This window comes from Gambusia affinis, linkage group LG12 (assembly GCF_019740435.1).
Source record: "Gambusia affinis linkage group LG12, SWU_Gaff_1.0, whole genome shotgun sequence".
NCBI lineage: Eukaryota > Metazoa > Chordata > Actinopteri > Cyprinodontiformes > Poeciliidae > Gambusia > Gambusia affinis.
In genome coordinates this window covers 28,342,342-28,367,531 of record NC_057879.1, presented here as the reverse complement: position 1 = coordinate 28,367,531, position 25,190 = coordinate 28,342,342, and the positions used below count along the sequence as shown (strand labels likewise).

General features: G+C 48.3%; 4 protein-coding genes and 2 long non-coding RNA genes across 18 annotated transcripts; 3 read left to right on the top strand and 3 right to left on the bottom strand.

The window, feature by feature from the left end:
* Positions 1–381: 381 nt before the first annotated feature.
* cdyl (chromodomain protein, Y-like) lies at positions 382–4,494 on the bottom strand. 2 transcript variants are annotated; one of them, XM_044134505.1, is made up of 7 exons: positions 4,235–4,494; positions 2,913–3,507; positions 2,579–2,796; positions 2,327–2,499; positions 2,043–2,253; positions 1,058–1,201; positions 382–985 (listed from the first exon to the last, which is right to left on the bottom strand). In XM_044134505.1, the coding sequence occupies exons 1-7, from the start codon at positions 4,256–4,258 to the stop codon at positions 827–829; spliced, it is 1,524 nt and encodes a 507-aa protein (XP_043990440.1). In that variant the 5' UTR covers positions 4,259–4,494; the 3' UTR covers positions 382–826. The 2 variants fall into 2 exon arrangements, with proteins under 2 accessions (XP_043990440.1, XP_043990441.1); XM_044134506.1 differs by having other exon boundaries at positions 4,150–4,269.
* Positions 4,495–8,577: 4,083 nt separating this feature from the next.
* LOC122841177 lies at positions 8,578–9,426 on the top strand. Its single transcript, XR_006372350.1, has 3 exons — positions 8,578–8,675; positions 8,744–8,800; positions 9,342–9,426. It is a non-coding gene; the product is annotated as an uncharacterized LOC122841177 (long non-coding RNA).
* LOC122841176 lies at positions 9,029–10,297 on the bottom strand. The gene is made up of 3 exons (XR_006372349.1): positions 9,719–10,297; positions 9,531–9,645; positions 9,029–9,463 (listed from the first exon to the last, which is right to left on the bottom strand). It is a non-coding gene; the product is annotated as an uncharacterized LOC122841176 (long non-coding RNA).
* A 1,504-nt stretch (positions 10,298–11,801) lies between these two features.
* On the bottom strand, positions 11,802–18,063 carry LOC122841521 (protein disulfide-isomerase TMX3-like). Of its 8 annotated transcripts, XM_044134878.1 has the most exons (18): positions 17,362–18,060; positions 16,658–17,118; positions 16,001–16,127; positions 15,437–15,723; positions 15,301–15,343; positions 15,100–15,223; positions 14,975–15,020; positions 14,682–14,762; positions 14,476–14,575; positions 14,174–14,251; positions 13,836–13,902; positions 13,618–13,716; positions 12,871–12,928; positions 12,743–12,796; positions 12,619–12,675; positions 12,420–12,549; positions 12,200–12,268; positions 11,802–12,132 (listed from the first exon to the last, which is right to left on the bottom strand). In XM_044134878.1, exons 5-18 carry the CDS (start codon positions 15,337–15,339, stop codon positions 11,947–11,949), a joined length of 1,188 nt encoding a protein of 395 aa, XP_043990813.1. In that variant the 5' UTR covers positions 15,340–15,343; positions 15,437–15,723; positions 16,001–16,127; positions 16,658–17,118; positions 17,362–18,060; the 3' UTR covers positions 11,802–11,946. The 8 variants fall into 8 exon arrangements, with proteins under 8 accessions (XP_043990813.1, XP_043990811.1, XP_043990810.1 ...); XM_044134876.1 differs by lacking the exon at positions 15,437–15,723 and having other exon boundaries at positions 16,070–16,127; positions 16,658–17,126; positions 17,362–18,061; XM_044134875.1 differs by lacking the exon at positions 15,437–15,723 and having other exon boundaries at positions 16,070–16,127; positions 17,362–18,061.
* On the top strand, positions 17,305–20,953 carry si:dkey-154p10.3 (zinc finger protein 2). Of its 5 annotated transcripts, none has more exons than XM_044134868.1 (7): positions 17,305–17,429; positions 18,080–18,545; positions 18,615–19,120; positions 19,253–19,432; positions 19,523–19,671; positions 19,752–19,875; positions 19,988–20,953. In XM_044134868.1, exons 2-7 carry the CDS (start codon positions 18,120–18,122, stop codon positions 20,139–20,141), a joined length of 1,539 nt encoding a protein of 512 aa, XP_043990803.1. In that variant the 5' UTR covers positions 17,305–17,429; positions 18,080–18,119; the 3' UTR covers positions 20,142–20,953. The 5 variants fall into 5 exon arrangements, with proteins under 5 accessions (XP_043990803.1, XP_043990806.1, XP_043990807.1 ...); XM_044134871.1 differs by having other exon boundaries at positions 17,306–17,429; positions 19,538–19,671; XM_044134872.1 differs by having other exon boundaries at positions 17,306–17,429; positions 19,250–19,432; positions 19,625–19,671.
* A 127-nt stretch (positions 20,954–21,080) lies between these two features.
* On the top strand, positions 21,081–23,752 carry opn4.1 (opsin 4.1). Its single transcript, XM_044134873.1, has one exon. The coding sequence runs from the start codon at positions 22,174–22,176 to the stop codon at positions 23,554–23,556; it is 1,383 nt and encodes a 460-aa protein (XP_043990808.1). The 5' UTR covers positions 21,081–22,173; the 3' UTR covers positions 23,557–23,752.
* Positions 23,753–25,190: the final 1,438 nt, after the last annotated feature.

Genomic DNA, 25,190 nt, shown 5'->3' with positions numbered 1-25,190 from the left:
GGAAACACTGTGTTAACACAACTATTAGCATTAGCATGCTAACCCCTAGGATCACATGTTTCTCAGATTTTCCATCAACCACTAGCATTGCAGGATGATGGCCATTTTTAAAGATGGCTGTTGTTTTATTATTTGCAGAATAGTTTTATTATTTAATTAATTGTTATTTATTACTGTAAAACATTTGTCATTTTCATGACTTGGATCAACTTTGTCACATTTTCCACTTCCTGTACAAACAGGAAGTGGAAAAGTGAGCAAAATCAGAAACAGAGAACTTTGCTGTTAGACCAATCGTCAACATGACGTTAGGCGTCAGACCGGTTCTGATGGGAGGATTCTGAACATCAAACCCGATCAGAACATTTTCAGAACCACACAGTTAGTCATGTGACTTTAATGTGACACAATCTCCAACAGTCTCATTTACCCAGAATGCATCATGAGTGTTCACTGGCGCCCCCTGGAGGTGGACCAGACCTGGGGGAGGCGCTGCACAGTCTCAGTCTTTATGGACCAGAACCACTAGCCAGGTTTAGTCTAGAACCTCCATCCAGGTCGAATCCCATTCTCTCCAACAGATGTGAGAACAGGAACCACAGAGGAACCCGGTCCAGCCTGTACAGAACCAGAACCACATGGACTTAGGACCAGACACGACAAGAACCGGCCCATACGGAACCAGAATCGGGTGGAACCAGGAGTCGGTCCAGAACATGCAGGTTTGCTCAGATACAATGGGCGACACCAGACCAGTCCACTGGGCCAAGGCTGGACCACCACATCTCGGTCCTGAAACAGAGGCAGAACCGGTCTGGTTCTGGTTCTAGCAGAGTTCTGTTCTCTTCTGCAGAAACTGCAGGATGGAGTCCGTTCCCTGCAGGGATCCCCAAACGCGCTTCAGGGCTTCGCACTCGCGTTCGTTGGCTTGCTCCAGGGCGCCGCGGCTGGTGCTCCTCATCAGGGCTTTGGACTCCTGCAGAACCTGCCAGAACCAGAACACACTGAGCCACCAGAACCTGCTGAGCCGCCGGCAAAATGTGAGAAAATCCCTCACCTGAGAGTCGACGGCCACCAGCTCCTTGATCCGTAGCATCACTTCCTGCGTGAACGTTGCCGGCCACAACACCTGCGACACCAAACCCTTAAGACACGCCTCCTGGGCCGTCAGCTTCCTGCCGCCCAGCAGCAACTCGTTAGCCTGCAACACACGAGTCAGGGGACGAGAGAGAACTCGTCATCACTGAACATGACTAATCGAAGCCGGGATCATGATGCAGGTCTAGTCTCCAGTCTCTAGTCCCTAATCCCCAGTCTACAGTCTCTAGTCCCTAGTCACCAGTCTCTAGTCCCCAGTCTCTAATCTCCACTCTCTAGTCTCCAGTCCCTAGTCACCAGTCTCTAGTCCCTAGTTTCTAGTCCCCAGTCCGCATTCTCTAGTCTCCAGTCCCCAGTCTCTAGTTCCCAGTCCCTAGTCTCCAGTCTATAGTCCCCAGTCTCTAGTCTACAGTCTCTAGTCTCCAGTCCCCAGTCTCTAGTCCCCAGTTTCTAGTCTCCAGTCCCTAGTCTTTAGTCTCCAGTTTCTAGTCTCTAGTCCCTAGTCCCCAGTCAATAGTCCCTAGTCCCCAGTCAATAGTCCCTAATCCCCAGTCTCCACTCTCTAGTCTCCAGGCCCTAGTCCGCAGTCTCTAGTCACCAGTCTCTAGTCTCCAGTCCCCAGTCTCTAGTTCCCAGTCCCTAGTCTCCAGTCTATAGTCCCTATTCCCCAGTCTACAGTCTCTAGTCCCTAGTGACCAGTCTCTAGTCTCCAGTCCCGTCTCTAATCTCCACTCTCTAGTCTCCAGTCCCTAGTCCGCAGTCTCCAGTCCCTTGTCACCATTCTCTAGTCACCAGTCTCTAGTCCCTAGTCTAGTCCCTAGTCCCCAGTCTCCAGTCCCTAGACACCATTCTGTAGTCACCAGTCTCTAGTCCCTAGTCTCTAGTCTCTAGTCCCTAGTCTACAGTCTCCAATCTCTAATCCCCAGTCTAGAGTTTCGTCTCACCGAGGCCGGGCCCATGATGCGAGGGAAGGTGAAAGAGCTGCAGCCGTCGGGCGTCTGGCCGCAGGTGGAGTACGGCGTCTGGAACCAAGCCTTCTCATTGGCCCACACCACGTCGCACAGAGGCAGGAGGGCGGCGCCGAGTCCGAGTGCCGGGCCGTTCACTGCCGCCACGATGGGCTTCCTGAACTGGATGAAGGTGTTGACGAAGGTTCTGAGGAGACAGAGAGGAGGAGACATGGAGGACTCGGAGGAGGTGATTCGTAGTCGTTGCGTCTCCATGTTACCTGATGGTTTCGGCCATCTTGATGCTCTCCTTCTTCCTGTCGTCTGCCAGTCGCCTGATGAAGTACAGGAAGTCAAGGCCACAGCAGAAGACGCTACCGACAGCACCGATCAACACCAGTTTGCTGTCATCGGACGCCGCTGTTGCCATGGCACTCTGGATTTCCTTCATCACCTGTCAGACAGCAGAGGGTGGGTCATGGCGGCGTTGGGGCGTGGCCTGGGAACATGGCGGCAGTGGGGCATGGCCTCACCTCCGGGTTGAGCGCATTGTTCTCGGAGCTCTTGGTGGACAGCAGGATGTAGGTGAAGCCATCTTGTTTTTTCACCACGATGTCGCGGTAGCGGTAGGCGCTCTCCGTCTGGCGGACGCTGACCCTCAGCCTCTTGTCGAATGTGGAGCGCTCCTCCAGCCGCCGCTTTCCCACGGCTCCGGTCGCCCCGGTAACGGCCTCCATCACCGCTGTGTTCCCTGCAGACAGAAACGGGAAGTCAGGCTTGGAAGCGTTATAACTCAGACATCAAAGCCAGGGCAGAGGGATCACCTGTTCACCTGTTTACAGATTGACTGGTGTCAATAAGACTCACCGGAGCTGCAGAGGGAGTGGACCGCCGCAGGGGTCATGGGGGTCATGGGGGCTGGTGGCGGCAGCGATGGCAGCGGGTTCTGGTTCCGGGGCCGGGTCCCCATGCGGGCCCTTTCCTGGCCGGGCGCCAGCTGGATGGCCACCGGTTTCTCCAGCAGGGCGACCTCCGGTGGGACCGGGTGCGCCTCCTGAGCTCCCGCCTCCTGAGCGCCCGCCTCCAGGCTCTGCGTAGCCTCACTGGGCGAGTCCTCCGAGTCCGGCCGCGGGTTCATGGGGCTCCGAGGAACCAGGATCTTGATCCCGCTCTTGGCCAGGTCCACGCTGCGGCGTGCGGGACCGAAAGAGTCCGGGGGTGGGGCCTCCGTGGGGGGCCGAGGCTCCGGTCGGATGGCGCCGCAGGGGGACCCACGGGTGGAGCGCAGCAGGGCAGCGTCCCGTTCCAAGTGCCGTCGGTTGAACTCGTGGACGTAGGACATGCAGGCGGACAGGTGAGTCTCCGGCTCCCAGGTGTCGCTCTCTGAGCCGTAGCCTCTCCACCTCACCAGGTACTCCACCCGCCCCTTCCTGCTCCGCCGCCTGTCAACGATGCGCTCCACCTGGACCAAGCAGCAGCATCAGAACCTCCATCCGACCCGGTTCTTCTGCAGCAAAACCGGACCCTGGACGCGACCCGGTTGCGCTGCAAAGGAACCAGACCCTGGACCCGACCCAGTTGACCGGCGTTCGGTCAGCTTCCCTCTTATTGGTCAACATGCTGAGCCATTTATTTGCCAAACGTTTTGCATCTCTGGCCTTTTGTTCAATGACAATAAAGAGAATCTGAATTAATTACTCCATAAAGCCAATCATTTACCGCTATTTTTATCGCTAAGTTTCGCATCCACAGAAACAAATGCGCTAATTAATTGCAGAACCGATTATTCAGCAAAGGGAGAGCCGCAGATCTAGATAAATAGAGACGAAGATATAAATGAACTAAAGTCAGAACCAGGCCAGATCTTAATCTCACCAGTAGAACCAGTTCTTCTGAACAGTACCCATGCTACAGACTGGTTTGTCCTTTAAGTCCTGAGCTTTCAGGAGGAAGAGATGAAGCAGAATAACTATAGAGAGACCAAACAGCAGCTGGAAAAACAGCAATAACATCCCCAAAAAGTGTTAATGTTCCCCCACAATGTGAAGCATGTAAGGGAGAATCACCTCCATATGTTAAAAAGAGACGCTCAGGCTCGGCTTACCCGGTTCTTCAGAACTTCACAGTCCAACTGGGTTACCTAATCGCTACAAATTTCACTAAGTTAACTGTTAGCATGTTAGCTTTACCTCGTACAACTCCTCCGTGGCCATGGAAACCGGGCGCGTGCACGAACGGTTGCCAAAAGCCTCGTCAGAGCTGAAGCGGCATGAGAAGAGGTTCGGTTGTTGGTTCGAAGCGGTTCCTGGGTCCTGGTTCTGTTCGGAAAGTGACGGGAAGTTAAGTTTTCAGTCTATTAGCCGTTAGCTGTTAGCATTGCCTTCCCCGGAAGCTCCCTCAGCGTCTAAACTGCCCTTCAGAATAAAAGCCGTTCAGTACAATAACAGAGAAAGGATTGCAGAGGAATTGCCTTTAGAACCTCAAATTCTAACTTCGGAACCCCGAACTTCTGGTCACGTGATACGCAGAGCTCCAATGGAAACACTGGCGATTAAAATACGTATTTTGAAAGATGGTATTGTCCTTACATAGACGTTTAAATATGAGCGCAACACTATCAAATCTAACAAAATTGATGTCACACATTTGGTTTGTGCAGCAAGCAAAGCCAATTGTTTGTGCTGCTTTTGACTGACGACATCCGAAAACGTTTTTATTAATATCTAACATTTTTTTAGTGTACAAACCAAACAAATGTTTGACACCAATTTCATTAGATTTCAAAAAATGCTCTCAAACTCAATGTTTAGTTTGGGCTGAACAGGCCCTTATTTTCCACTAGAGGCCACTCTAGGCTCAGAGTCAAAAACAGTGAAAGATTTCATCAGTTTCAACCATACAGCTTAAGTCATTGCAATCAAATGTAAATCCATGTAACAGCAGCGGCGGCCTGGCTCTCCGGGTGAGGCAGGAGGGAAGGAGCTGCAGGGCGGGGATCCCCTCTGAGCACCAGCGCTGCTTGGAAGGACGAGACTCATCCCGGTCCTGCTCAACTTTTAGTATACAGAGATTTTGTTTTAATGTTGTTGGTTCTTCTGCAGCGGATCTCCCAGTATTTACTCGAGAATCTCTGGATTCTTCCTCATCATCTGTACCTCGTGAATACATCTTTGCAGAAGTATTAACTTACTTATAAAATAAGACAGGAGACATCATTATCAATTTAACTGGTAGCCATTATTATTATTATTATTATAAATATTATAAAAGAATACATATTATATATTATAATAATATTATAAATATTATAAAAGAAGACATATTATATTATTATAATAATATTATAAATATTATAAAAGAAGACATATTATATTATAATAATATTATAAATATTATAAAAGACGGCGTATCTGAAAAGAAATATAGTAATACGTACCTTTACTTTCTTTCAAATTTCTTTCTCTGAATCTTGCATCTGGTCCCATATAAATGAATACTATTTTATTTGACTCCCCCTAGTGGTCTGGAGCACTTCCGTTTTCAACACTTTTTGTTTGCTGCATTTCATTCGGGGGTGTTTTCTTTTTTGTTTGCTGCATTTTATTTGCTTTTTGTTTGCCGCATTTAATTTGTGCGCGTGTCTTTTTTTTGTTTGCATGTTTTCTCTTTTGCTGCGCATTTGCACCTGTCGGCCACCGTACTAATCCTCTATGAAGCGCCAGATGACGGCAAGAAAAGCTTAGAAATATTGAGACGCCATTTTGAGTCTGAAGAAAAGCCACGAATTGTCGGGCTATACACAGAGCTAACCAATGTGCTAATGGCTGAAGGGGAAACATTGGCGGACTATCTAGGCCGTGTTGAAAAGAGACCTTTAGTGATGCACTTCTGACAGCGATGGTGTTGAAAGGTCTCAAGGATGAATACAACCCATTTTCTGTGCATGTCACTCAGACAAAAGAAAGGCTAACTTTCAACAAATTCAAGGCGAGGCTGAGGAGCTTTGAATGCACACTGCGCTACCGCAGCAGGCCCCGAGCAGTCGAAGTAATGTCTGCAAATTACAAAGCGTCCAAACCTAAGTTTAAAGAGACAAAATATTTCAACGGAGAATGCTTTATTTGTGGGAAAATAGGGCATAAAGCAAAAGATTGCAGAAACAAAGAGAAGAAAACTCAGCGCAGGTGGACCAACGCACAAAACAGTAACAAGGTGGCCGCCATTACAGACACTGGACAACTAACTGTTCGTGTTGAGGACAGGCATAAAACCACGAATGAAGAAGAGTCTTTGTGCTTCGGTTGAGTGAATGGCAACCCCACAGCACACAGCAGCAAGATCTACTGGTGGACAGCGGTGCATCTGCCCACATCATGACTGACGACAGTGCTTTCATCAAATTTGATGAGACTTTCCAGCCCAAGAACCACATCATGCTGCTAGTTGATGGAACACGGATCACCGGCAGTGTCCTGAGGAAAGGAGATGCACAGATCAAGCTGACCGACTGCGAGGGGAAAGTTGTGAGTGTCAAGCTCACGAATGCACTCCTGATTCCAGGATACCCACAAAACATCCTATCTGTGGATGCAGCAACTTCGAAGGGAGCAAGATTCAACTTTGAGAAGAATAACAACAAAATGATCCTTCCTGATGGCACAATGTGTAAAATGAAGGTAAAAGACAGATTGTAATACTTAGACTGCAGACAGTGGGGGGAAGGTGGGTATATGCTCTCAAGGAGGATGATAAAGGGAATGAGACATATAAAGCTAGGTATGTAGCGAGGGGATACAGCCAAGTAGAAGGACTTGACTATTCAGAGACATTCTCTCCAACTGCAAACTTGACGTCACTATGTGTGTTGATGCAACTAGCTGCACAACATGACCTTACACTGAACCAGATGGACGTTAAAGCCGCATACTTACATGCACCGATTGACCATGAAATATACATGGATCAACCCGAAGGTTTCCAGGTTAAATTTCTGACAAAGGAAAGGTGATTTTGTTCGTGTGGGTTGATGATATAGTTGTGGCTGCAAGCAATGAGATGTGCCTTAGAGAGGTCAAAGAGAAACTGAAAAGTAAGTTTAAAATGAAAGATCTTGGCCATCTCACACATTTTATTGGGATTGATTTCACACAAAAAGAAGGTTCTATCAAAATGAACCAGTCCAAATACATTGAAAAGATACTGGAAAGGTTTGGTATGGCTGACTGTAAACCCAGAGCCACTCCAAGTGAGATCAAATGTGATCTGGTTCCAGAAGGAGAACAAACTGATCAAAGAAAATACAGAGAAATGCTGGGCAGCCTCATCTACATCATGACCTGAACTAGGCCTGATATAAGCTGGATTGTGAGCAGACTGTCACAACATATGTCTGATGCCAGAGAGAAACATATGACGGCTTTAAAACACGTGTACAGATACTTACAAGGGACTAAGAACTATGAGTTGTGTTATAACAAGTGTGACACTAAACTAGAGCTGATGGGATACTCTGATGCCGACTGGGCCAACGATGTTCTTGACAGAAAGAGCACTACAGGCTATTGCTTTAGTTTAAGTCCAAGTGAAGCTGTTGTTTCATGGAAAACAAAGAAACAGCAAACAGTTTCATTGTCAACATGTGAGGCTGAGTATGTAGCATTAGCAGCTACTATCCAAGAAGCACTCTATCTATCCCAACTACTACAGGACATGGACTACAGTTTTGAGGAAACGGTAAAGGTGTTTGAAGATAACCAAGGGACAGTTGTAACCCTCCTGTTGGTTGTCACCTAATGTGTTACGAAAAGAAACAATGTGACTCCACACAACTGATCCACAGCTCCACCAGTGCTCCTCAGAACTCTGATTTTTATTTTTATATTTTTTTAGGTGTGATCGTATAGATTCCAAACAACAACACAGCCAACAGTTCCCCAAAACAAAACAAGTCAAACGGCAAAACAACTGACAATAACCGACAACAACAACAAAGCAACCGCCATAGCAGTTGACAGTCATCAGCAACACTCACAAAACGATCCACTTATTTATTCATTCACTTATTTTCCCAAATATATACACATTGATCTCACCTAATGTGTTACGAAAAGAAACAATGTGACTCCACACAACTGGCCAGTATTCGGCCAGAGCGGAGCAGTGTGGCTACCAGTTAAATTGATAATGATGTCTCCTATGTACAAACAAATGTCCTTGTTCTTATCATCTTTTGATTTAATTGAGAAATTCTATTTATTAAAAGAAAAAGAAAAATGTCTGTATTACTGTACAATGCCATGTTTTAAAAAATGTCCCAAGTAACAATAAAATATTTCGAGGGAAAAAAATATGTTTTTATCAGTTTAATGTAACCTGGTGTTTAAAAACACACAAAAAATAATAATAGATGTTGATTTAATGTCTTATTCTACCAAAAGAGATAAAAGGTAATAAAGTTAATCTTCAAAAATGTGAAATATGCCTTTAGTGTTAGCTTCTATTGACGGATTGAGCGGCCAATGGCTGGCGAGGTCTGGTTTCGCGTCGGCCAATGGGGTTGATTGTCCCGCCCCTTTCAACAGCTGACGGTTGTTTCCGTGAAGAGCTAGTAATTGACGAATCTGGAAATTGGTAAGGAAAACAATATTAATATAAATTCACTAAATATGTAATTCAAAGTACTAAATTTGTTTTATTAGATCTCGGAGGGTTTCCCCAATTAACAACTGAAGCCCGAAAAATAGCCGTTGACATCGGTGAGTCATCGCACGCGCTCGGCAGTTGGTTAAGAAAATTTGGTGAAAATTGGCTAAAATACCTATTAAATTATCAAATTTAATATGAAATAAAATTGATTGTAAGATTTTGTATTGTTATTGTTGTGTATGTTGTATTGTTCTATGCAATTGCATTTATTTTAAGATTGAATGTGTGACCAGTAGAGGGGGTTGATCTTTTTAGACAAGACGCACCAGAGCACGGAGTAGTCTACAATGATTTATTAACCAATTTCATTAAAACACTTTTCTTTTAAAACATGGCCTCAGGCCCACTACTCAGCCCCTAAAAGGAAAAGGCATCAAAATAAGGACAATTTAAATTATTCCCAACAAAATGAATGAACAAACAAAACATGCAACGCAAAAGAAAACAAATTAGTAAATCAAAACAAAGGAAAGCAAACAAATTAGTAATTTAAATAATAAGCAAACAAACGGCAAAGAAAAGAACACAACCACTGCAAACGATGGGACAAATTGTTGTTGTCAGACTTCTAATGTCCTTTCACGGGGCCAGAGGAATCGTGCCCCGCTCGTTCCGCCAGCCCAAACGTCCGCAGGCTCCGTCGAGAGCGGCCCAAACAAAACCGGCAAGACGAGACAGCAGGAGCGTCCAAGCGCTGCGACTCCGAAAGAATCCTAAATTAGAAAACTCGTTAACCCTGGATTCAGGTAAGGTAAATTAAATTCTAAACAGGTAGCTTACCCAGATGTGGTGACACAGCCGACCAGGGAGGGAGCGGATCAGCAGGCGAGGGCTGGATGGAAGCCGCTCGCCGCACCAACCTCCAACTGCAGCCGCCAACTCCAGCCGCGCAACGCTGCAGAAACGCACGGCAGGTATTGCACCAGAACCCGACAACAATCCCAGCCAGATGGCAAAATGGCACTTACTATTTTGGATGAGTGGATCGAGCACACCAGCCACTTGGGCAGCCAACATACAGTAAAGGAAACAAAGACACACACACCTCGCAGCGGACTGCTCAGCTTTAAAGCTATCTGGCCCGCCCACCAATCAGTCGCTACACCTGGTGTGTGTAGTTGGGAGGGTGGAACACCATCCCACCACAAATGTATATTATATTCTTTTTTTACCACATATAAGCTAATCTCTTTAATTTTACTAATATGTTGGAAAATTTGTATTCTGTAAACTTGTTGTTGTACAACATAAGAACTTGAGAAATGATTAAATATAGCTTAAGCTTTAGTGATGCTGGCATCTTATGTGCTAAGATGTTTTACTTTGGCCTTGTTATAGGTCAGGTTTTTGGAGCTTATATGATTCACTTTTGGCCTGGAGGGCCAGAGATTCTCCTGAACCTGGATGGAGCCCCAGCCCAGAGGACCAGGCGCACGGGTAGATAGTGACCCGACTGGTCACCAGCTGAGAGACTTTGAGACTGCAGAATTGATTCATTGGAGACTGAAGTATTCAATTTATTTATTTATTATTTTTTAAAGCGTGCAATATTTGTTTGTCTGTTTTAAATGTGGATCCACAATTGTTTATTATATTAAATTTTGCTCTTTTTTTGTAGACTCTGTGTGTTCTGTTGTTGCTCATACCTGGGTTCCCTCGAATTTAGAATCTTCTGATTAGGCCCAACTTCCTAAATATATATATATATATATATATATATATATATATATATATATATATATATATATATATATATATATGGTATAAATTAATTAACCTGTTTTTGTGGGTTGCATGTTACATTAACATCTAATATCCATCCTACCCGGGGACCATATATTCAATAGATTTTTGGAGATGGGTTAGGGGTTTACTCCGTCCACTCCTCGTACCAACCTGGTATTGCAGAACCTCCAGGAACGGTGCTCCCCCTGATGCTGTTATATGGAAAACTGATTGACAAGGACTACAAGGGGGTATGTGTGCAGATTATATTTACATTTTTAATTTATAGTGCCATTGTAGGTTATGTTTTAATTTTGTAATTTAGTTTATGCATTTGGAGGCATAAACTCGTTCCCTTCAAAAATAATTATTAATTAAACAGTTTAGCAAAAACAAATTTATCTAACTCTCATCAAGAATATTATTTTCCAACATAGACTTTTGTATAAAAACATAGGTCTGATGCTGAAATCATAAAAACGTTTTTCATTATAAATGTCATTGCAGTGGCAGGTAAAATCCCCGAACCTCAGTTCTGGTGTGAACCAGGAGGAGGAACTGCAGCCTCTCCAGCTACGTTCTGGGTCACCCTGGACAGGTCGCCAGTCTGTCGCAGGGCAACACAGAGACATACAGACACACACACACACACACACACACTCACACCTAGGGAGAATTTAGAGACCAATTAACCTGACAGTCATGTTTTTGGACTGTGGGAGGAAGCCGGAGAACCCGGAGAGAACCCACCATGCACAGGGAGAACATGCAAACTCCATGCAGAAAGACCCCGGGCCGGGAATCGAACCCAGGACCTTTTTGCTGCAAGGCAGCAGTGCTACTTGTTGCCTTGCCTACCAGGTGCAGCTCTCCTCCTGGATCAACTACAGAAAACAAACGTCTTTTTAGACTTCATGAGCCACCGTAGCTGGGCGTCATGGCAGCAATGAGCCTTAAGTGTTGCTAACGCTCCTGCGTGTACCGATTATACTGCAATGATTGGCCGGTTTAGCAGCGTTTATCAACACCGTTTCAAAATGACAAACATCCCCTCACAAAACCTGGGCTGAATGAGCTGCTCTTGCAGTTGTAGTAACAGCACAAATGCAGCAAGACAGACCTCTATATTTGATTTCTTTTCCAATCATTTCTATCCAACAATCTTCAGCCGCCAGGCTCTCTTTACAAATTATAGTCTGCTTGCACAAGAACACAATGTAAAAAAAACCCTCACCAAACGGAAAAAATAAAATCTGCTTTCGGGCCAGACCAACCAGGCCAACCGAAGGAATCTCCTGGTGGGAATAAAGCCTCAGACATTTCACTGATTTATGTTTTTAATTGTGATTAAAACAGACACAACTGAGCTGACTAATGAAACTTTCTGATTGAAAGTACATCTGGGTCAAACCAGAACCTTTTCTTTAAGGTCTACATTTCTGGACCTAAAGTCTAGTTCCTCTACGTCCACTCAGTCGGACTTTTTCTCTGTCAGTTTCTTCTTGCGTTGCATTGATGGCGCCAGCAGAGGAGTGTCTTCGTCATCATCAGCAGAACCGGGTCGGTTCTTGATGCAGAGGTAGCAGAACACGCAGCCGACCACCAGCGGGAAGCCAATCAGGAAGCAGCCGAGCACCGGGGCATCCCTGAATACCGGCTAGAGGGACAAGCCGTGAGCAGAGGCTCGGACAGGAAGCAGGAAGTGAGCTGATGATGTCACTTACCGTTAGTGTCATTCTGGTCTCGTAAAGAAAGCGTCGGACGCGCTGAGTGAAGCCGTTTCCTCCCAGAGCCTGAGGAGCAGATGAGAGAAAAAACAAGGACTTCCTGCAGCGCTGCAACTCCTCAGAGGAACCCACTGCACCACCCAACTGCCCCAAACTACTGCCCCAAACCATCCCAACTGCCCCAAACCATCCCAACTGCCACATCGCCCCACTATACCTCCACACCGCCGTCCAGCACACCGTCCAGGAAGTCCAGCAGCTGCAGCTCTGTCTCTATGGGGGCTGGCGGCAGGAAGTAGCCATCGTTGGACAGGTTGACCACCATCAGGGAGGGGACGGGGGCCTCTCTGGTGACAGCAGGGACAGGTGCTGTAATGAGCTTAACAAACTTCAACAGGTGAAGCGGCAAAACTCACCCCATGATGAGTCCGTCGATGTACCCGCTGTCCTCCATGAAACCGAAGTAAAACTTCCTGAACACACAGACACAGTCAGCAATACACTTCCTCTTCCAGTGTGCCTTTCACAATAAAAGCTGACCTGCTATAGGTGTCCTTGTGCTCTGTGGCCACCTTCTCCACCAGAAGCTTATACCTAAACAAGTAACAGGAAACGCATCACAGCAGGACGTTGAATTGATACATGGATGTCAGACAGCCATTGCTCACCTTAGGTTTTCTTCACACAGGTGTCTCTCCTCCAGCAGAGCCAGTAAGACCAGTTTGCCTTCAGGAGAAAGGTGGAACCACATCACCTAAACCTAAAAACTGATTCTAGAGCTCTTAGTTCATTCCCTGTCCCAGCACTCCTGGTTCCCGCTCTGCCTCCTGGTTCTGAGGACACTGACCACCATTTGGTCCACCAGGGAAAGACACTGGGCCAAATTCTTCTTACTATCAACAGGCTCTTACATCAGGACCCAACGGATCCACTGGAGATGTTCTCTGGTATAACCCGGTGCCCCCCCTAAACAGCTCTCCAAGTCCAAACAAACATCTTGAAATGGGCATTAAAGTCCACCTGCCCAGGGAGCCATGAGAATCCTGCCACCGGTCCACAGAGGGTTCTGTGAGAAACATTCTTCACAGAGATCCAAACAAGATTAAGCTAAAGCAAGAATAATCATTTCCAGTTCAGGTTAAGAGACAATAGAGTATCTGCCACAACCTCAGTTTGGAAATATTTCTCAGATGTCTAAAATACATTCAGCTCATGGAAACCTGCAGCTCATCTGAAGCATCTGGAATCCCAGTGATTTGGTGACCAGGGTTCTAACTCCAGGTCAGCATGTGGACTGGGTGACCAACACAGAATCAGGTTATAAACAGCGAGTCCAGAGTTGGTCCTCAGCTGTAGAACCTTCAGTCTACCTGTTTGGTGATGACATCATGCTGACACAGGTGTGGTGCTGTTACCTGACTCCCCCATGGCATACAGGGTGTAGCCATCAATCAGAAAGAAGTTGGGGAAGCGTTCTCTTTTGATCCAGGACTTCAGGTCTCCATCCTGTTCCTCTGAAACACAGAAGGTTCACCTGAGCTCTGATCACTGGCTCACATCTTAAGGGTTATGGCATCTAATCAGGCAGCATCTCCAGGAGTTGGAGCCGCAGGTTTACCCCAACATGTCTCACCATCATAAATGAAGTATGTCCCGTCCTTAAAAAGCAGTACAGCTGGTAGAGACGTCAGAGTCACTTCCTGAAACACAGTCAGCCGTCAGCCACTGTCCAAACAACCAAATACACCACAGACGGTTTGATTCCACTGAGCGGGTCACTAAGGGTCGGCGTGGTACGGGTCGGTTAAATCCGGTCGGTGCAGGATGGTAGTAGTTGCTCCAGTACAATGCTTCGTTAGATGGTTGGGTTTCATTGCTGGCTTCTGCTGAAAACCGTTTCCTCAACACGGCGGTCCATGAAACATTGGACAAACCTGATCCGCTCAGTGGAACCGGGCCGAACCACCCTACCTGTGGCAGGATCTCTCTGCTGGCAGAGAAGAAGTAAGTGTGGACGATTAGTTCCTCTGCTGCAGCTGTCAGGTTTCCCTGCAAACACACAGCAGGTTGGGTCAGAAACCGGGTACTGACCGGGTTCATTGGTTCTGGAGGTCAAACAGGAACCTTCATATTACAGCGGAACCTGACGAGAAGCAGGAAGCTGCTGGTTCACGTCCTGTCTAAGTTGGTTCATCGCATACGTGCGTGTGTGTGCGTGTGTGTGTGTGTGTGTGTGTGTGTGTGTGTGTGTGTGTGTGTGTGCGCGCGTGCACCTTGAGCTCTGACGTTGCTCCCACATAAAGGACCAGGACATCATGGTGGCTGACGGCGTGTTGGAAGAGGCGTTTGCTGCTTAGAGAACGAACCAGCGGCCTGAATGACATCACACAGTGTCATCATACTCATGTGACATCGCTGTGACATCACTGCCTGAAACAGTTGTAATTTTTATGCTAATATCTTCACACTTCAAACTCACCCTGAGACCCGGTCAGCGAAGTCCATAATTGCCTCCTTGGTTCTGGACCCGGGGTAGTTGAACTTGACGTCGTTCTTCAGCCTGAAGGAGAACGCAGCAGAGAACAGTCAGGTACTACTGGTAGTCAGACGGGTTCTACCTAGTAGAACCCGTCTGACTACCTGTGGGAAGCAGAACCTCTGCTCCATTTCTGCACCAAAACCAGAGCAAAGCTTAATGCAAAACGTATAATAGACATACATAGTTATGTCACAGTGATGTCACAGTGATGTCATGGTGATGTCAAGACTTACATGAGGATGGCAGGATAATTTCGGATCTTGAACTCTCTGGCCAAACCTTTGGGAGAACCAGGCAGAATGTCAGCCAGCCAACAAAACCTCCATCCAGTGCATGCTTTTATTTTGAAGGGACAGACCAGTGTTGACTGTAGCATCAGATTTTCCAACGCGAACCGGAGAGCCGAGACTCCGAAGTTCTGATCCAATTTGGTGCCAGACAGGATCCAGCTGTTTGCAGAAGGAACACCAGGGGGCGTAAAACTGAGGAGACAGAGTAATCAGATTACTGTAATCACTCAGAGTAATCAGATTACTGTAGTCAATCAGAGTAGAAGTACCTGGATGAGCCAGATCTCCTCTGGTTCTGTAGTTTCCATGAAGCTGAATCAGACGATAAGATCAGAGTGATTATTGTCCTGATTGGGGGTTAATAATCCCCCAATCAGGACAATAATTGGCTGCACCAGCACCCACTGCCTGGTTCATCATGAGGGGAGCCAAGGCGTCTCCTATCAGCACAACGATGCTCCGACAACAGCTACAGGGAGGACCCATCACAGTTTGAGCTGCAGCAAACTGTGATGGGTCACCAGGAGGAAAGCGGACCACCATCAGAACCATCAGAACCATCAGAACCATCAGAACTGCTTTGGTCAAAGTCAGGAAGGGAACAGAAGCTCAGAGGTTTCCACACCACTCAAACTTCTCCAGCTCTCTAAACACGCCGTCACCATGGTGACCGTAGTGGTGCTAGCATCATGCTGTGGGAAGATGGTGGAGTTAAAGCAAGATGATCAAAGGCATTATGGGATGTTCCCATCAGATTCAAGGGTTAGAGTGGCCTAGTCAAAGTACAGAGCCGAACCCACTGGAAACATCATGTGATGTCTCCATGTTGTCATGGAAACGTTTCCCACACGGTTCCATTTGAACCAGCAGAAACTCTTGCTCCAAACGCCGTAAGGGCTTTCAGAACCACCCGAACCCGTCCTAACCCACCGTTTGGACCCAACATTTCTGGCTATGCTCTAGAGTTACCATCAGAACCTCTGGCCCAGCTGTTCTGACCCGGTCCAGAACTTCACTCCATGTCTGGTAAAGACTTACGAGTCGTCCAGTTCCTCCACGAAAGCTGATCCCAACAGAACCGGTACCAGCAGCAGACCTGGGGACACAGAGGACAGACATGATCAGAACCGGAACCAGCAGCAGCAGGCTGAGGTTCCGAGGTTCTGGACCGGTTTCCATGCTCCCCTCAGTTCTGACGACCTGCTTCCGGGTCTGGTGACCTGGTGAACCAAAGGCTGAATGAGAAGTCGGAACCTTGAAGCATTGTCTAAAGATCCAGATCCGATCCGGTCTGGATCAGGACCACAGCTCAGCTAGTTCTGATGGAAATGGGTCCTGGAGGTAAATAGATGTTCCATTCAGACAAACGTCTCACTGTGAGTGTTTTCCTGAACACTGAGCTCTGATTGGCTGATTGGTCTCAAACAGACCAATCAGAAGTGAGAAAAATGTTTCTTCATTATTTTCTGAGAATCAGTCGCGTTTCGTTACATTTACTCATTTGTTGCCCTTTGACCTTATATTGGTAGACAAGCAGAAGCACCAGAGGTTCTGTCTGGATTTGGTTCTGGTTCTGTCAGCTGGGCAGTCCAGAACCAGAACCAGTGAGGTGAGTGGAGGACGTACCTGCGAGCAGAACCGAGCTCCTCTGGGCCGCCATGTCAACTGCAGCAGATGAGCAACTAATCTGCTGAGGCGGCTAATCCTCAGATTAACTGGGTCAGAACTTTGTTGAGCAGGGAGCAGTAACAGGCCGAGATGACCAGCAGGGGGCAGCAGAGCCCGCTGTGATGGAAACTAAAAGCAGAAATCACATTTCTGCTGTTTTAGCTTCATGGCTTCCTGATAATCCACTTTATAACCTCAGATCCTCCCCTGGAAAGATCCAGGGGAGGTTCTGGTCGGTCCTCCTACAGCTGGCTGGGGTCATGCTGAGCTGTTTCTGTAGTCAGGATGCTACAGGACAAATTGACTCCTCTCTTTCTCCTCCTGCTGTTACTGCTCCACCTGGGCTGTGTTCTGATTGGCTGATTCCTCTGGTTCTGATCCAGGTCCTGTTTCTTTTCTAGATCCGGTTCTGGTAGAACCTGAAAGACTCAAAGTTATTTAAATAAATTTGTTACATTTCTTCTTCAGTTCACATTATTACGTCATATATTACATCATGGTCTTAATGTATTTTTTAAACAACATTCATAATAAAGTTCAGAAAATAAATACTTTAAAAAAAAGAAACGTTCAATAAAGTTTTGTTTTTAAAAAAAAAAAAAAAAAAAATGGATTTCTCACGCAGCTGGTCTGCGCAGCTTCCGGTTTCTCTGAGGACTTACCAGCTGATCGAACTTGTTCCTCTGTAACCGGATCAGAACCGGGACGCTCCAGGACCGGATCGCAGCAGGTAAGTCCACCTGTCGTGTCCATGGTAACAGCAGAACCATATCCGAGCCGAACCGGAACATGGAGCTGCAGGTCCAGCACCGAGCCAGGGGTCTAACAAGATCCTGGACCGGGTCAGACTGAGATCGGCCTGGTTCTGTTCACCGGGATTCGGAACCAGAACCGTGACAGGAAAAAGGAAACTACTCGGCCGGTGGGGTTACGTTGCTGAAAGAAACACGGCAGAGCGTAACCATGGTAACGGGGTCTACCAGAGATGTTCTTCCCGGAGAGATGATCACTCTGTCATAAATCCATCCTGGCGGAAGCAGCAGGACGTATAGTTAAAGTTCATTTACTGCTCAGCTGACCGAACAGCTTCACAAATGATCAAACAAAAATAATTAATTAAGTTTGGTCAAAGTAAATATCAAATAATAATATGAATAAAAACCAAACATGCTTAATTTCAGCTGTAGCGATTTCCTTTTATAGAGTCAATAATTCTCAATAATGGCTTCTTAAAGGATGAAAACAGAAAACTGTCATGGGGTTTTCTGGAGTCTGACCCCTGACCCCTGCTGTGATGTCATGCATCTTGTGACCAATCACAGAAGATTGTGGAGGCTGGACCAGCCAGGTTCTGGTTCTGACTGCTTTAATCATCTCCAGATGACTGCAGGCAGCCAATCAGAGAGCAGCGGCGGCGGTGATGTCGTGGTTGGTGCAGCGCTACAGTGACATCAGCCCGGTGATTCTGCAGGTGGTGGGTGGAGCCATGAGCTCCAGCCTGTACTGCCAGCAGGTGGAGGGTCTGTCGCAGGTGGAGTCCTTCCTGGTGGAGCTCTACCGCTGCAAGGTGTGTCAGTTCACCTCCGGCCTGAAGGCGGCCATCAGCAGCCACGTTCTGCTGCGCCACCACCCCCCCGCCCTCACCTGCCTGACTGAACCTGACGGACAGCAGGTGAGCCAGGAGGGGGCGGAGCCAGAGTCGCCCTACCGGCTGAGTCTGGACGGAGAATCCAAGCAGAGCGACGAAGATGAGGACTTCCTGCTCTACGACATGCTGGGTGACATGAGCCCGCCCACCTGTGACATCAGCACAGAGGAGGGGCTTCAGGTGGCACACACCTGCGAGGTAACACACACACACTCACCTGCGAGGTAACACAACCCTGTTTGACCTTCTTCTTCTGTGGTGCTGCAGGTCAGCACTCTGTTTGAGGAGTCCTCCATGTTCCCCCTGAAGGGGGCGCCGGTGGAGCTGTCCTGTCCAGCAACGCCTCCCTCCACCCAAGAGCAGACGGACCAGTCCGCCCAGTCCGCTCACCTCATGACCCTGGGACTCTGTCGGATCTCCTCCGTCAGGCCTCCTCCCGCCGACGGCCGAGACCAGAGGGTAGGAGAGGCTCCGCCCCCCAGCCGGCTGCCGTGTCCCCTCTGTCCCCTGACGCTCCTGTCAGAACGGCTGCTGGACGTCCACGTCCGGTCACACCGAGCTGGCGGTGGCTTTGGCTGCAGCCGCTGCGGCCGGACGGCCGACAGCTGGGAGGTGCTAGAGCCGCACTGCAGGAGGCGCTGCAGGAGAGGAAGGAGGAGGAAGAGGAGGAGTGGCAGGACGGGTGGATGCTCTTCAGCTGATTGGCCTTCAGACAAGTGGAGGGCCCGGCAGACCGCACCACAAGACCCAAAGAGGGTGGAGCTTCCTGACAGGTGAGTCATTTTAACCAACTACACATCAAGAGGCAGAGTGGGTGGAGCGGGTGGAGTAGCATAAAACCTTACTGAATTTCGTCTTGTTTCGAATCTAATCCCTGAAAACTTTGAGTTTTGTTTTGGCAGCAGACCGTCTCCTATTGGTCGACCTCTGAATGTCCCCGGTTCAGCAGCCAATCAGAAAGCACCATGTGATCCGGGGAGCTCCGTTCCCAGTCTGACCAGTTTGTCCCAGTCTGGTTCGTCCCAGGTCATTTCACCAATCAGGAACCAGGATCAGCCGGGCCTCACCTGCTCTCTGTGCCACAGGTAACTAGGTTACCCATAATTCACCACTACACCCAGACAGACCGACCAGTCACAGGGCTGGCTTCCTGGCTGCCACACCTGAGCTCCCAGGTGTTCCCTCTACAGGAAGTTCTCCTCTAAGTTGACTCTGAGACGTCACCTGGGCGTCCACGGAGCAGAGAAACCCTTTACCTGTCCTCACTGTCCCTACAGCAGCAGACTGAAGGCCTCGCTGAGGCAACACCTGAGGACTCACACAGGTAACACACCTGAGACTGATGCAGGTAACCCATCTGGGTGGTGACCATTGGTCAGGAAGCTGCTCCTGTGTTTTGCCCAGGTGAGAAGCCGTTCAGGTGTGCTGAGTGTCCGTACGCCTCCATCGACCGCAGCTCCCTGCTCAGACACAGTAGGACTCACAGCCAGGTGAAGCCGTACCGCTGCCAGCTCTGTGGCTACAGCAGGTAAGTCACCTGTTAGACACACCCCCTTCGTGCCCCTCTGTGTTTTAGTTCCTCCATCTGAATATTGTACCTGCCTGTTACCATGGTAACCTGACAAGTTTTCCACCATCAGCATTCAGAAGAAGAGCCTGGACCTCCACGCTCGCCGTCATCACACAGGTGAAGTGTTTCCATGCCAACAGTGCGAATACTCCAGCCCAGACCGCCAACTGCTGCTGAAACACACACGAAGACGCCACGCCCCCTCCCTGCTCCCTGCAATCTGATTGGACCGATACCTCCTCAGATGCTAAAGACGTGAAAAAAAGTTATTTTATCAAGAAAAGATTTGTAACTTCTGAAAATACCTGGAACATACCTGGAACACCTGGAACATACCTGGAACACCTGGAACATACCTGGAACACCTGGAACATACCTGGAACACCTGAGCAGGTTTGCGTCCCAGTTCCGGATGAGCAGGAAGAGGACCTGCCCAGCTGGGCATCGGAACAGAAGAGTTGAGAAACTGCAGCATTAGCTACAGAGGACCCTGATGACATCATCATGGTCACATGACCCCTGGGGAACACTGCACCAGGTCAAGGTGAGCCTCACCTGTCAGCAGGTGGCGCCGTGTCTGTCAGGATGCGCCCAGTAGGGGGAGCTAGAGCTCCGTTAGCTGCCTGGCCTTTATGTGACACGTCATGAACATGAAGAGTCTTTATGACTGATGTCATGAAGCGTCATTCAATAAATAATGTCTCTTTTCATGCAAAGTTGCTCTAAATTAAAATAAAATTCAAAATGCTAAGTTTGCATTAAATTGTCATTATTTACAAAATAATGCAAAACTGGCACTTTTATTGGACTTTTAATGCAACTTTGCATTAAATTGTCATGACAACAGTCATAGAGACGGTTCATGTTCATGGGACTCATCTCAGTCTAACGCACCATGTCAATAAAGTGTTAGCGCCACCTGCTGATCAGAACTGAGCATGTGCAGCAACAGACTCAAGCTGCTGTGTTCACTGACCTGTAGATGTTGTGGGAAATTTGATTTACTAAATACAAATAAAAAAAAGATTTGTTTGCATCTGTTGCTTCATTTCTGAAAATGGAATTTTAACTCTTTAGTTGCTTTTCCATAACTTTGGAAATGTTCTAAAGCAGAAGAATCTCCTGGTATTGACATAGTGTCCATATGGGTCCAGAGTGTCCCCCACGTCCCTCTGGGACAAATTGTCTATCAGCTGATTGACCAATCGATTGATCTGCTAATGGGATGCTAATGTCCTCAGGCTAACGTCCTCCTGCTGCTGTCCCGTCACCTAGCAACACCATCCAAACATCTGTCCAACCTTTTCCTGTGATTCTTCCAGGAACTTCTGCTAATTCTAAATAATTATTCATTATTTGTTAATCAGACTTCTGGATTGTCTCCAAGGCTGCAGTGAGATTCATTTTCTCTTTGCATGTTGAATGCACATCATCTTCTGACCACAAAGCAGTTATGTAGCATCATGTCATAAAAACATGTAAATTGTGCAACATTATGTCCCACAATGCACTTCATTGAATATTGATTTGGGTTTTCAGTGTTTATTCAGATCCCAGCTGTTCCTGTTTCCCGGTCGGGTTCTAGTCGACCCAGTTGCTGCCTGGATCTTAAACCATCATCTTGGGTCCAACCGTGTTTCTCCACCAAACAGCCGCATCATGACATTCCTGTTTGTTGGTCCTCATTTTATCAACTGGAAGATCATTTTTGAGAAGAAGTTGATCGTTTTTCATGTTTCCAGATCCTTCCTCTTTTTCTTCGTCCTTTTTTTAAACTTTTAAACTAAGAGCTTTGACATGTTAGTCAGGGAGTGTCTGACGCAGGTAGGCCTTTATGCAATGTTTCTCCTGAAGGTCAGAGGTCGTCCACAGGACACAATCAGCTGGAGAAGTTCTTAAATCTGAACGTGAACCGGCTCCACCACATCATTAGTCTCCACTGTGAAATAATGAGGTTAGTTCTGCTCCAGATGTTCATTTACCCTGGGGGCATTATTGGCTCTGTTCCATTACCCCCCCGCCCCCCCAGCCCCGCCCCTCATCATCAGTTGATCAGTGCGACATAAAAAGCTCAAAGTTCCTCTGAACGTCCTGCAGTCCAGACAAACATCCTCCAGCCTGATTTCCAGCTGACATCCACCACACAGATTGCAGTTCTGATCCAGCAACAGAATCCAGGCAGAACCGAACAAAGATCTGGAACCATTGGGGTTCAGGAATCCAGCCAGAACCTCTGTGTTCTGCAGCAGATCCAGGATGGCATCTCACTGCCCCCCGGCAGGAAACTGCACAGATCAGCAGAAACACCTCGGGATGCTCGTTCCCACCCTCGGCGCCCTGCAGCAGCTACGCCCGTTCCCTACTGTGGACGTTCCTGCGCATGCCCATTACGTCATCGGCTGTGTGATCCTGTTGGTGGGAGTGACGGGAACGCTGGGGAACGCTCTGGTCATCTACGTGTTCTGTCGTAGCAAGACGCTGCGGACACCCAGCAACCTGCTGGTGGTCAACCTGGCGGTGGCGGACTTCCTGATGTCGGTGACGCAATCTCCGGTCTTCTTCGTGGCCAGCCTGCACCGCCGCTGGGTGTTCGGAGAGTTCGCCTGCGAGCTCTATGCCTTCTGCGGCGCTCTGTTCGGCATCGCGTCCATGATGACGCTCACGGCCATCGCCGCGGACCGCTGCCTGGCCATCACGCGGCCGCTGGCGCTGCTGGGCGCAGTGAGCCGCCAGCGGCTCTCCGTGGTGGCCGTGGGGGTGTGGGTGTACTCGCTGGGCTGGAGTCTGCCGCCGTTCTTTGGGTGGAGTGCCTACGTCCCTGAAGGTCTACAGACGTCCTGCAGCTGGGATTACATGAGCTTCACGGTCACGGTGCGCACCTACACCATCCTGCTCTTCCTCTTCGTCTTCTTCATCCCTCTGGCCGTCATCGGCTCCTGCTACCTGGCCATCTTCAGGGCCGTGCGACGGGCGGCTCAGGAGGTGAAGAGGCTGAGCAGTGGCGAGACCACCAAGGCGTATGAGCGGCTGCGCGGCGAGTGGCGGATGGCCAGAGTGGCTCTGGGAGTGATTCTGCTCTTCGTCGTGTCCTGGTCGCCGTACTCTGCCGTCGCTCTGACCGCCACCGCTGGTTACGCCCACCTGCTGACCCCCTACATGAACTCGGTACCTGCAATCATCGCCAAGGCCTCCGCCGTCCACAACCCCATCATCTACGCCATCACACATCCAAAGTATCGTGCTGCCATTGGTCGACACTTCCCGCTGTTGCGTGCTGTGCTGCGGCTGCACGAAAAGGACCTGCACTCCTCGTTCAGCTCCAGCACCGCCTCGTCTCGCCGCACCACGCTCAGCGGTTCGCCAGGGGTCCGGCTGGGCGCCGGGGTCCGGACCAACGGACGCTGGCCGCAGAGCCGGCTGTCCTCAGCTTCTGACAGCGACTCCTGCTGGACGGAAAGCGAAGCTGACGGCTCCAGCGCAGCATCAACAGCCATCAACCGCCGGACATCCACCCAGGTGTCAGCTGAGGCGTCTGACCCCGCCCACATGACCCATCTGATTGAGTCTGGACCGACAGACAGCGACTCACCTGAAGGGGGCGCCGCCATGGCGGCAAAACCTCTGCTGGCTCCAATTTAATGGCACCACCCCTTGAAGTCATAGCTCCGCCCCCTGTAGCCAGAGTCATAGCTCCGCCCCCTGTAGCCAGAGTCATAGCTCCGCCCCCTGTAGCCAGAGTCATAGCTCCGCCCCCTGTAGCCATGTTTCTAGCCTTTCTTTCTTTTATTCAAATGTATTAATAAAGATACCTGGTGGCATTTCACAGGTAAAACTGTCTGATTTTGTTTCTACTTCCTCTGTTCAGTCAGAGAAACTTTGCTTTTTAATTCATTACATTAATGGAGGAAAGCTCATTTTATGTATATAGCACATTTTCAGTAACAAGGCAATTCAAAGTGTTTTACATGAATTAGAGGAAATACCAACTAAATAAAAGAAAAGAAAGAAAAAAAGGTAAAAGTGCAGAACGGCACATTGGTTCCTTTATGTTTAATAGGAATAAATATTCCATCATTTATAAAGTAGTCGGGGTTTCTCTACATTCTTGATCTGATCAAACTAAATGTTGGTTTAGTTTGATCAGATCAAGAATAAATCCTGGATCTCAACTGAACCTGGTGGAACCATCATAAAACCTGTTCTGGTTGGTGGTGGCAGTGTCATGATGTGGGCCTCTCAGAACAAACTCAGAACCTCTGCAGACCGGACCACCAGAAGCCGCTACTGCCAGAACCTCTGAACACGACCAGAACCGCTCTGGAAGCTCAGCTGACCAATCAGGAGCAGCTGTGCTCCTGATTGCACAATTTTCAGAAGAAATCCTGTCGGTTCTGTTCTCTCCACTGGTCGCTTTAGGACGGGTTAAAGTTCTGGTGCCGACCTGCAGAACGTCACATGAGCAGGCTGCTGGTTCTGCTGCCGGTTCTGCTGCTGGTTCTGCTGCTGGTTCTGCTGCCGGTTCTGCTGCTGGTTCTGCTGCTGGTTCTGCTGCTGGTTCTGTAGTAACAAAAGTTCTGCTTCTGCTCTATTTTCTGACTGAAGGTTTTTAAACTAAAACATTTGATTTGATTTGATTATTTTGTTTTTTGTTGTTTTCTGGTTTCTGGGCTTTTTGATTTCATGTTTATAAAAATTGTTTTAGAAATAAACTTTACTGACTTCCAATAACCAAAACATCCCATAATAACCAAAACATCCCATAATAACCAAAACATCCCATAATAAAACTAATATTTGAATCTGAAGTCTTGAGCTTCTGATATTAAATTGAAAAATCACAGAGAAATCGACTGTTTCTCCGTTACCATGGTGACACCAAACCTTTTTTAGGACCAAGGTCACCAGGATAACTGTGCTGCTGCGTGACCTCTGACCTGGTGTGTGCCATTGGGAGGTGGTAACCATGACAACCAGGCTGTTTTTTCCTCTTTTGACAGGAAGTGTGAGCGACACGCCGCATCGCGTGCCAGCGCCTCGGCCCGAGCGCCGTCGCATGAGAAGCTGCGACCGCAGACATGTGGGGGAGGGGAACCGACCCGAAAACATCAGAACCGCTCTGGGGGGGACGACATTCGCACCCCCTATCATTACCTCTTCATGCTGAACTAATTTCAATGAAAGGCCACTAGAACCAACAGAACCTTTAAAAAAGAAGTTCTGTAAAACCGGACCAGACGGGCCGCACGAGGCTGGGCTGCTGGTGCCACTCGGTC

Bases quoted from the DNA above. Each gene is read 5' to 3' on its own strand.
- si:dkey-154p10.3 (XM_044134867.1), top strand. From the start codon at position 18,120: ATGTCGTGGTTGGTGCAGCGCTACAGTGACATCAGCCCGGTGATTCTG. The intron at 19,121-19,249 runs GTGAGTCATTTT...TTGTTTTGGCAG, and splicing joins AGGGTGGAGCTTCCTGACAG to CAGACCGTCTCCTATTGGTC. The intron at 19,672-19,751 runs GTAACACACCTG...TGTTTTGCCCAG, and splicing joins ACACCTGAGGACTCACACAG to GTGAGAAGCCGTTCAGGTGT.
- LOC122841521 (XM_044134874.1), bottom strand. From the start codon at position 17,452: ATGGACACGACAGGTGGACTTACCTGCTGCGATCCGGTCCTGGAGCGT. The intron at 15,021-15,099 runs GTCTGTCCCTTC...GTTCTCCCAAAG, and splicing joins TGATGCTACAGTCAACACTG to GTTTGGCCAGAGAGTTCAAG. The intron at 12,133-12,199 runs GTAAGTGACATC...TTGTCCCTCTAG, and splicing joins AGACCAGAATGACACTAACG to CCGGTATTCAGGGATGCCCC.
- opn4.1 (XM_044134873.1), top strand. From the start codon at position 22,174: ATGGCATCTCACTGCCCCCCGGCAGGAAACTGCACAGATCAGCAGAAA.
- cdyl (XM_044134505.1), bottom strand. From the start codon at position 4,258: ATGGCCACGGAGGAGTTGTACGAG. The intron at 3,508-4,234 runs GTAAAGCTAACA...TGCTTGGTCCAG, and splicing joins CCACGGAGGAGTTGTACGAG to GTGGAGCGCATCGTTGACAG. The intron at 2,254-2,326 runs GTAACATGGAGA...CTGTCTCCTCAG, and splicing joins AAGATGGCCGAAACCATCAG to AACCTTCGTCAACACCTTCA.